At 41.2% G+C, this 10,718-nt stretch overlaps 4 protein-coding genes and 1 further gene across 4 annotated transcripts; 2 read left to right on the forward strand and 3 right to left on the reverse strand.

Moving 5' to 3' along the window:
- Window positions 1-37: 37 nt before the first annotated feature.
- Ecym_4256 lies at window positions 38-2,595 on the reverse strand (the record flags this gene model as incomplete).
- A 573-nt stretch (window positions 2,596-3,168) lies between these two features.
- Window positions 3,169-4,020, reverse strand: USB1 (phosphoric diester hydrolase; the record flags this gene model as incomplete). Its single annotated transcript, XM_003646090.1, has 1 exon — window positions 3,169-4,020. The coding sequence occupies one exon, from the start codon at window positions 4,018-4,020 to the stop codon at window positions 3,169-3,171; it is 852 nt and encodes a 283-aa protein (XP_003646138.1).
- A 648-nt stretch (window positions 4,021-4,668) lies between these two features.
- Ecym_4258 (choline/ethanolamine kinase) lies at window positions 4,669-6,366 on the forward strand (the record flags this gene model as incomplete). Its single annotated transcript, XM_003646091.1, has 1 exon — window positions 4,669-6,366. One exon carries the CDS (start codon window positions 4,669-4,671, stop codon window positions 6,364-6,366), a length of 1,698 nt encoding a protein of 565 aa, XP_003646139.1.
- Window positions 6,367-6,845: 479 nt separating this feature from the next.
- KGD2 (dihydrolipoyl transsuccinylase) lies at window positions 6,846-8,147 on the reverse strand (the record flags this gene model as incomplete). The annotated part of the gene is made up of 1 exon (XM_003646092.1): window positions 6,846-8,147. The coding sequence occupies one exon, from the start codon at window positions 8,145-8,147 to the stop codon at window positions 6,846-6,848; it is 1,302 nt and encodes a 433-aa protein (XP_003646140.1).
- A 472-nt stretch (window positions 8,148-8,619) lies between these two features.
- SLX4 (Slx4p) lies at window positions 8,620-10,494 on the forward strand (the record flags this gene model as incomplete). The annotated part of the gene is made up of 1 exon (XM_003646093.1): window positions 8,620-10,494. The coding sequence occupies one exon, from the start codon at window positions 8,620-8,622 to the stop codon at window positions 10,492-10,494; it is 1,875 nt and encodes a 624-aa protein (XP_003646141.1).
- Window positions 10,495-10,718: the final 224 nt, after the last annotated feature.

The following is a 10,718-nucleotide window of genomic DNA, read 5'->3' on the forward strand; positions in this document are numbered from 1 at the left end:
GTGCTGCATCTTTGAAAGGCGAGAAGCAAAAGTTAAGTCATCGTAACAGCGGAGAGGGAGAGGTACGTTTCATAGGACTTGTAGTACTTGATAGGGCTGGCGGTATCGGTGTTCGCATGTCCATGCTGCGGTTGGGCTCAGGAACTTCCAACGAATGATGGTAATCCAGATGTCTTTGTAGTTGTTCCTCCATCATCAATGTCACTGATCCACTATAGTCTCTCGCGATTACCTCTTTCACCGGACTGCTGTTAACACTGGAGCTCCCATCCTTTTTAGGCCTGCCTCGTTTTCTTGGAGATTTTTTTATGACAATGTTGTCGAACTTTTTCCCTCCAACACATATTAATCTTGTTCTGTGAGTTAACAATGCATCCTCGCGGCTGAATCTCTTACCACAAGGGCATACAAAGGTCTTTTCAGCATGTGTTTTCTTGTGTCTTATGAGATCATGATTACGTACAAAGGCCTTTGTGCACCCTTGATGATCACATTTGAAGGGTCTATCCTCCAGGTGGGTTTGGATGTGTGATCTGATATTGTAGCGTCTGTTAAAAATTTTTGAACAGTCAGGATATAGACATTGGAAGGTTTTGTCTTCAAACTTTTTTATATATTGATCAATTTCTCCCTGTGGCAAGTTGCTCGCCTTTTTCATAGGTGATAATCGCTCTGAATTGTCCTGGTTTGCCTGAGAATAGTAGTCGTATTTGTAACTGCCGAACATGCCTATACCAGAACCAGGAAGATGACCAGATCCCAATTTATTCGAACAGGAATTTGTTTGAGATTGATTTTCAAACCTACTCTGTGATCGAAGAATTGGCGAAGGGCTTTGTGCCTGCACAAACTCAGATGTGAGGCCCTCATGTTCGTCGCCGGAGTCTGAGAATGACTGGCGATGGCCATGGTATGAGATACTTGGTGGCTGAAGTTCAGTCCTTTTGGTTATCTCAAAAAATTTTGGATTCTCTTGGTAATCTTTTACTGTTTGTTCGGCGGAAGCCATTGGAGTGGATCTATTTGGTGAATCCTTAATGGGTGTGTTTTGGAAACAGCATTTAGGTGGATAGCCTTGGGGGGATATTGGTTCTTTATTTTTGACCGGATTACGGGCAACAGACCCGGGAATTGTAGATAAACCTCCTAATGAAGGTGGTCTGCTCAAAACAAACTTTGGTTTTGATTGGTAATATCTGTCGACACCCAAGCCGATTGTCGTCGGTTTTTGAAGTTTACCAGTGACTGATTCTGTATCATTTTCATCAACTGCCGAGGCAGATATTGATGTAGTCGAAGTTATAGATTGTTTGTTTTGATGAAGAGTAGAACTGAGATTTGGGCTATAAACTAGTTTTCCTGGTGACTTACTAATAGACTGGTTTTGTGCACCACTGGGGTCTTCATCAACATTTTCTATATCACACAAACTTCGGGTAAGTGATTCTTTGGTATATTCACTACTCTGGGGTGACCTATTGAGAGTATTGTTGTCGAATTTCATTAAGGGCCTTTCCATGGCAACTGGTGGTATCACCTTTTGTGGGGGCCTATCTACAAATGGTTTATCTGAGGGTTCACTGGTCATTAAGGTCAACAAGTCCGTATCTTGCCTGGGCAGCGACCTTTTAACTGGAGAACCATTTGTAGATTTACCAGAAGCAGAAGTGAAGTCCGGGTTTTGAGCGCAATTTGCAGAATGAAGTTCGTAAATACTGGACCTAGACTGGGAGTTGGTTCTTATAGAATCATCATGGTGATTATGATGTATAGGAGTTGCAATAGACGTTTCATTCACTTGCCGCAGCGATTGCTCAACTGCTGTTCTCTGTTGACTTAGAGCCCGCTGCAACTGTAATTGCTGCATCTTATTGATCTTGAGCTGTTCTTCCAGTTGACGATTCATTTCTTTTGTTTTTCCAATGCTAAACCCAATTCTTCCTGCTGTTTCAATATTAAATCACGCATTCTGGGTTCTCCTCTCTCCGGATTCTTATTTGAATCAACCACATCTACGCCCGCAGATAGTAGCCCAGTATTGTCGCCGCTCACTGTACGGCCAATGCTCAAGGTCTTGTTGTGATTGGAAAATCCAAAGATTGCAGTCCCACTAGGTTCCCTTTTCTGGGATTTCTTGGGCGTTGTCTGTACCACTGTTGGGGGAGATTCTAGCACCGTCTGCTCAATTGCGGCCCAGTCCAAAGCATTAGGAAACAACAACATAGAATTCCCCCCTTGTTCTGCTCTGGGGTAGTTGTAATCAGGAACACCCATTGTATCTAGTCTAGGGGCTAACGGGATATCCAAGTCCTTCAGTTCCTGAGTTAAAAAATCATCAATATCTTCATATTGAGCGCTGTCGACATTAAAATAAACTGCATCATTTAGCCCAATCCCAATAGTCGTATCATGCTTAGACATAGAACAAGATTTTGCAGAATAACCTACATTCGTATTGTCTTGAGTACCCACACTAACCGCATTCCCAGTGGCTGATTCAGATTGCATGCCCCTCGGCCGCGCTTTAGCGGGACTTCTCAATTCCTGGTAGGGATTCAGCTGCCCAATGGGACCAATGTTCCATTGATCTGACATATTATCCAGTTCAATATCGCTTGATCTCTGCTATTTTTTAAAAAAAATCAACCAAAGACTACTCTTATCGGATCGAAATGGTAAACCGATCTAGTAACAAATCCTTGCTCAAAGTATAAACCTCTCGAACACCACCCTGCTTCGTTACCCCTGCTAAAATATAAGCTTTCAAGATAAATGGACGATCACAAGTTTAAGTCTTAATGTGTAAACAACTTGGGAAATAGAATATGAATATTATACGATCTTGGACAGAAAACCCGATAATTATAACTCCATTCAAACCATGACAATAGGACTTGAAGTACATGCATTAAGTATCTGATAGCATGTTTATTTAAGTTCAATGAACCTAAAAGACGGCCCTGACTATAACGCCAGAGGCATGTATAGTCATTTTCTTTATTAGGAAGAATATAAACAAAGTCGATATTTCTACTTTTGGTCAAGTCTTTTGTTATTGAAATGCTCGAGCAAACAAAGATAGGTCCTACGCATCTGGTGACGACTATTCCCAGGTTGTCGAAAAGAAAAGATGCATCAAATGACTTATGTAAAGCTACGTAACTGATTTCAGTACGGTAACGGTATACTTATTATTGAGTTATCGCGTTTGATTTTAAGTTCGGTACATTTAACCTGAAATTGGGCGATGCCGCTGGTTTGGAGAAGGCTATTCGCATTTTGTAGCCTCTTTTGAAGTTTTAACAGATTGTGTTCTAGACCAATCTGGTCTTGATTTCGAAGGAACTTGACACTTGTGGGGTTGTTTGGATCGGATGCTACAGATAAATGGAGCTTTTCGAGTACCTCTTCAAAGGAAAGATGTCCGAAACTCGCACCATGTTCCATACTAGATGTCTTTAAATGACCTGTTATCTTTGGCAATATGTCTTCTTGCCCCGAGTTTCGCACGACCGGCAGTGATAAAAACCAGACTGTCTTATCAAAGTTTGGATAAAGACTCCATTCTGGTTGCAAATGAACATTGAATCGTCTCAATGTAGTATCCTGTGTTATTTTGCTTTTGAATGCCTGAATCCAATCACTAATTGACTGCTGGTCAGGAAACATGAGCGTTGGTGAAAGAGAAATGTGCAGCGGCTTCACTGCGTTCATTCGTCCGTAAAAAAGAGGTGAGAAATACACCTTTTCTGTCTTCATGGTCTCATTAACTTCCCTCACGAGATTATTCATCACGAAAAGTTGCTGCTGCGTCAATTGGAACTCAATGAATGCAAACGCCGACCAGTTTCTTTTCTTAGATAATTGAGACAAACTTGTACTCATCTTTGGATCTTTCTGGTATCTATAAATCACTTTGTCAGGTATACAGGGTAGCTGTTCGTGTTCCTGTTCGTGTTCCCTTTCGATTTCTGATTCAACGTCACTATCTGTATCGTAATTAGACCTTATCAGGTTCATTGGCTATCGATTGCAGAACTTCATAAATGATCCTTCCAGAAACACCGCCCCAGGATATATACCACTGAGGCCTTTGCACCTGCAGACGAATGCTAAATATATAATGGTAGCATACCAGGCAGTAGTAGTGGTATATTGACGACAGAAACCGACGCCGTGAAAAATCAAGAAAAAGCAATTAACAGTTTCCTCACAGATTCCATATCACAGTATACGAGTTTTCAATTTTCACATGGACAATCTGGGTTTGTCACGTGATGGGAAGTTTTGAGTATCTTGAATGTAAAACAAGCTTATGAGCCTATATATCCGTGCCCGCAAAAGAACAGCATTAATCACATCCAACCAGTTGTATATAAACTAGCTTTATGTACTTAGTTTAACTATCAAGAGTTTAAAACGAAAGTGGTAAGTTTAATGGATATTTAATATACAAGAACTATAATCTCGTTTAAGATTGTAGGGTTTACTGTTTTTAAACCGGTGAAGATATATTTTTATTTTGAAACCCTTTTTAGATAGACATTGAAGGTTAGGTAGCAAGTGTAAAAGCAGCTTAGGTTTGGGGTCTGGTTGTCCGGTTACAAAAATAAGGTTAGTTTCGTTTTTTGCAGGCAGGCAGGTTGGTAAAACATTAGTTGATCAATTATGGTTAAGGCAGATCCTAGGTCCTCAAAAAGTGAATCTCAATTAGCCGGGAAGGGCTCGTGGTCTAGGTCAAATAGCCGGACTAGAAAACCTCTGCTACCGAGGACTAAGTCTTCACAGAGGTTAATTCGCACGATAAGCGTTGAGCAAAAAAGTGAAGACGCGTCTAATGCTCTTGCAGATGAGCTATCGAGTAGTTTGCTGCAGTTATCTTTGGGGTCTGATTCACATGAATTTATTGAGGTGCCATTTGTCAAGGCGACGTTGGACATCACATTGCCGATGGATTATTTGAAGGTCGATGTGTTACATATGATCCAGAGCTTAAAGATTCCCAAATGGTGTAAGGCAAGCGGCAAGCCGCTTGTTACAAATCCTAACGAATTGACATTGACTATGATCACAGGTACAATGACGAACGCCATCTATAAGGTGGAAAGGAACAAGCATACCAGGCTCCCTAGTTTATTGTTGCGGGTGTATGGACCGAATGTGGAATCGATTATTGACCGTGCATATGAGTTAGAAACATTAGCAAGACTTTCTTTCCAGAATATAGGTCCTTCTTTATTTGGGTGCTTTAATAACGGTAGGTTTGAGCAGTTTTTGGAAAATTCCAAGACGTTGACGAAGGATGATATCAGAGATTGGAAGACAGCACAGAGAATAGCACGTAGGATGAAAGAATTTCACGGGGGTGTTCCTCTTCTTGAATGGGAAAAGAAGCACTGCATAGCATGGAGTCGAATTGACAAATGGGTATCCAAGATGGATTCCTCTGAATGGATTCAAAATATTGATCATTTGAAAGGAGCTTTGCTCACCTCAGATTGGACTCATTTCAAAAATATCATCAACAAGTATAGATTATGGCTTGATGCAACCGGTGAATCTTCTAAGCCTCTAGTATTCTGTCACAACGATACACAGTACGGGAATTTGCTATTTACCTCGCCTGTTATTACACCGACGACATCTACTCCTTTGGCAGCATCTTCTTCAGCAACATCATTATCTGATTCATTATTCCTAACTGAGAGCAACATATCTTTAGAAGATATTATTAATCCATCCGTTGAAGATCAGAAGCAAGACTCCAAATTGGTAGTAATTGATTTTGAATATGCAGGACCGAATCCAGCAGCTTATGATTTAGCCAATTTCCTATCTGAGTGGATGTCGGACTATCACTGTACCGACTGTTACAAAACCTTTGAGGATAAATTTCCGAAGAGGGAGGAAATTCTAAATTTCGTTTATTCCTACACTTCCCATTTAAGAAATAAACAACCTCCCGTGGAAGAAGAAGTCCGTAACTTGTACAATAGCATTATCAGATGGAGACCCTGCGTATCCTTACATTGGTCTTTATGGGGGCTGATTCAAAGTGGTAAGCTAGACAGTAAACCTCAAACCTCAACCGTCGTTGAGGAAGAAGGTCCCGGAGGAGAAAAATATATAATTACCCTCGAAGATAAGGAGCCATATGACAGTGACGATCTTACATATGATGAGGACGTTAATCCCAATAACTTGAAGGAAGCAACAGGTGCAGATATCCACTCTTTTGATTATATCTCTTATGCCAAAGAAAAGATCAGCGTCTTTTATGGAGATCTCGTACAGCTAGGTGTCATTGAAGAAGCTGATTTACCGGAGAGTACGCCATTAAAAAAGTTGGACGTAAAGTTCTTGTAAATACTTGCTTTTATCTGTTTTTGTTTCCTTCAGTTAACATCGTTTGTTGTTTCCCCACGTTTTTCTTAAAAAGATATTATGCGAGCTTGGTCTGGTCATATTTTTAATTCACATCGAGATTGTGCATCGATTTTGTATCGTGACATTTAGTAAAGAAATAATCTCAATTCAAGTATAAATAAATAAATAAATATATATATATATTAATGTATGCATATGTATGTATATGAGTACATATATATGTAGATGATGTGTGCAGATTATACATTAAGTGAGACATATTTTTATACTGTATAAATAAAGATCAATCAATATAAGGCACATGGATTAACAAAGATGTAATTTCTTATATAAATAATAACCCTAGTTATTCTAAGTGACATTTGAAGGCTCGAATGTCCAGAACGTTAGATTTTGCCCCTTTGTTTGAAGGACAAAAGAAAACAAGACCGATTCTCGAGTAAGTGATAATGAGGAATCTACATTAGCAACATTTTTCTAGGATCCTCAATCAATTCCTTGATCGTCTTTAAGAAGGTAACGGCTTCCCTACCATCCAATAACCTATGGTCATAAGTTAGGGCCAAATACATCATTGGTCTAGAAACAATATTCCCATTCACAGTCACTGGTCTTTCCTTCACACCATGTAGACCTAAAACTGCAGTTTGAGGGGTGTTGATAATTGGTGTTCCATACAAGGAGCCGAAGACACCGCCATTTGAGATAGTAAAGTTGCCTCCTGCCATATCTTCCAAAGTGATTTTACCGTCACGTGCCTTCTTGCTTAATCTGACGATTTCTTCCTCGATTTCCAAAACGGATAATGACTCAACATTACGGACCACTGGTGTAACTAAACCTTTAGGAGTGGCAACGGCAATAGATATATCTGTGTAATCGCGGTAAACAATTTGGTCTCCCTCGATGCCTCCGGTAGCAGAAGGAACGTCTTTTTGAGCCAAAGCTACGGCCTTTGAGAAGAGACCCATAAAGCCAAACTTGACACCCTTATTCTTGATAATCTCGTCCTTGTACAATTTTCTCATTTCTAGTAATGCAGACATGTCAACTTCATTGAAAGTAGTCAAAGAGGCAGTGGTATTCTGAGATTCCTTTAACCTTTCTGCAATTCTCATTCTCATACGGTTCATTTTAACCCTGCGTTCCGTACGTGAAAAGTTCCCTAATGCCTGTTGTGGTGCTGTGGCAGAAACTGGCTCAGATACTGCTGGAGTGGGCTTCTTTGCATCTGCAGAAGAAACTTTAGGAGGGGCTGCTGCTGCTGGGGCTGCTGGAGCTCCTGATTCTTCCTTCTTTGTTGTAGCTTCCTCCACCTCTGGCTTACTTGCACTTGCTGCTGCCGGTTCTCCACCTTCCTCAATCTGCGCCAACTCATCACCAACTGTAACTGTATCCTCCGGTTGGAAATTCAACTTGGTTATGGTACCAGATATAGGGGAATTAACCTCAATATCAATCTTGTCGGTTTCAATCGTAGCCAATAATTCATCCTGCGCAACATATTCACCAACCTGTTTTGTATACTCCTTTAACGAACCCTCCGTCAACGATTCAGCCATTGGTGGAACCGGAACTGAAGTTGACCCATAACGAAAGGTTGTCTTTTGCAACACAGGCATCCTAACTGTCTCGCCCAATATGTTCGAACACAAACATACTTGCTTAGAAACGTTCCCTACACTAAATGCCCGCTGGTAAACTTGAATTGCTGAAGGCCTTAGCGACCTGAATGATGAACGAACTGAAGATCTCAACATATCTCCACACGTATGTTTTTTTAATAAGATTTCAGGTCTTTAGTGTTGTGAAATATTGTGTGAGTGGAAACAATAAGTGGAAACCCCTGGTCTTCGGCACTAAAATACGATATAGCAGACGATTAGGATGTGAACAGGTTACGTAGCTCTCTTAATTTATTGATGAACCGCCAATTGGCATTACTTACCTTTTCTTTTCCTCTCTTTTATAACACATAAAATCTCTCCACAGAAGGCCATATTCCGGAGCAGTTAGGAGGACTGAGGACCAGCTCGGATCCGAGTGAAATATAGATCATGTGACTAAAATGTCAGATTTTAGAAATATGTATTGTGTCCGGGTAATGGTATTGCGGAACGTTAGCAAGCATCAATTGAGTATGGTCCAAGATGATTAATGGGACATTAAGACAAGATATAGCTGGGTAGGCAGGAAAAACTGAATGCTGTTTGGGTAAGCTGTGGAGAGATTATGGATTTCAGCAGGGCTCAGCGAAATTTGTTGCTTGTGGAGGATGTATCTGACGATGAAAAGGTTCATGAACAGAATATAGCGGAGACTCAAGTGCCGATGATGTTCAGCTATGAGGAGGAAGATGAATTAGCTAAAGATGAACGAGAACAAGAAGTGGAGAAGGATGATGAAGTATTTATTTCTACTCAGGTTCAGGGTCGGATTGATGAACTGGAAGGGACGGAGAACAACAGGAAACAATTTAAGCGGCTTTTGGCTAATTTTACATATGCTACTGAAGCCGATGGCATAGGGTTGCAAGGCGATGAGGTACCAGAGACTGTGTTGAGTAGTGGGAAGTCTTTAGAGATGAACACTATAAAGAGGAGCAGACGTTCTGATACTAGGGTGAAGAGTATTACGAAGTATAACACGGAGAATTATGCTCTTCAAATTAAACAGGATAGAGCACGACGGCTACTAACAATGCTTTCAGGTAAATCACATAAGATAAAAAATCTGCTGAAAGATATTAAACAAAAAGATGAGCATAGAAGTGATCCGATAGACTTCTCAACATTTAACTGCGAAGAATGGTCACAAATTGAAAAGTTACTTCGTGAACGGTTGCCAAAAGTTTCCAGAGCAAAGGTAGCATTGGTAAAAGATTTCGTTTACGGTAAGGAACAACAAGAACATCCTTGGTATTCTTCACAACTTCCTCCAGGAGATTGTCCCACAGATCTAACGGATAGCCACGGCATATACGTGGGGAATTGTGAAGATATGGTAGGGCAGAAGGTGTTCACGTTGTCACAGCTGCTAGACGATGATGATAACAATGAGCCCAATGGTATTGGTTTGGAGGAGGAGGAAGGCTTGACCTCTAGTTCCAGCAATACCCAACCTTCGATACCAGACAGCGTGGATTCTGGGGAACCGATAGGAAACATGACTCATGATATAATTGCAGATGTAAATACGACTACACTCTTAGCGGTAGGGAAACAAGACACTGCTTCCAACGTGGATTGGCATTTTAAGCGGGGGTCCACGCCAGATGAATCGCCTGATAACCTGCCAATCCACGAGGATACTGTTATAGACTTAACGCAAGAAACTTTTCGAGCTGTGTCGAATATAGCATCACCCGTTAAAGCCACTAGTCGACCCAACAGCAAAGTATTATCAGCTACCAGAAAGCCAAGCATCCAGGTTCCAGCAAGTAACACTGCATCAATAAATACGCCGGCTTCATTTATGAGTCTGCATCGTCCTCCACTCATAGAAGCCCCCGTTTGCAGTTCTATTATCCGTATGAAAATTTACAAGGATACAGAGATGAACTTTAACGACAAGAATGCACCCCCATTAGGATTCCAACCCCAGACCATATACGAAGACATCGTTGCCGACAGTGAAGACGAAAATTACACAATACTAGAGCTCGAGCCCTGCAAAAACGAAGAACCTGTCCGGCCCGCTACCGATCCTTGCATTCTCGGAGTCAACAAAAGCACATCAACCCAAGATTCCTCCCCAACTGCCACTGCACAATCGATAAAACAATTAAGGCAATCGCTCAAAACAATTGGCGTAAAAACATCTAGATCCAATGCCCAGGTACTACAGCACTACAATACCGTATCCCAACAACTCCACTCCCAATCCGACGAAGACAAACGCAACGAACTATTCCTACGCCTAACCCACCTGCTACAACAAGACAAACCCCTCCTAAACCGCATCTACTGTTTCCATCCCATCACCATCCATGACCTTAGAACCTCCTTCGAGTCAAGAGACCATTTCACCAACCTCATAGACGATGCCGTCATCCGACACTGGGCTGACTACCAAGGGATCTGTGTTAAAAATGATCTTAACGAATAAATGACACATACGCACTCTCAAACACAGCTACACAACTACACAGCTACACAACTAACAATTAACAACAAACTCCCTCCGCGTCTAACAGACCGTCATAAACTACTCCAACTTCCTACCAGCATTGCATAAACATTGTACTTTTCTAAATCAAGTAATCTATACACCTAATAGGGTTTAATCCCAACGCTGTCATTGGTTTCCCTCATCGAGACACCCATACAACA

Source organism: Eremothecium cymbalariae, chromosome 4 (assembly GCF_000235365.1).
Source record: "Eremothecium cymbalariae DBVPG#7215 chromosome 4, complete sequence".
Taxonomy (NCBI): domain Eukaryota; kingdom Fungi; phylum Ascomycota; class Saccharomycetes; order Saccharomycetales; family Saccharomycetaceae; genus Eremothecium; species Eremothecium cymbalariae.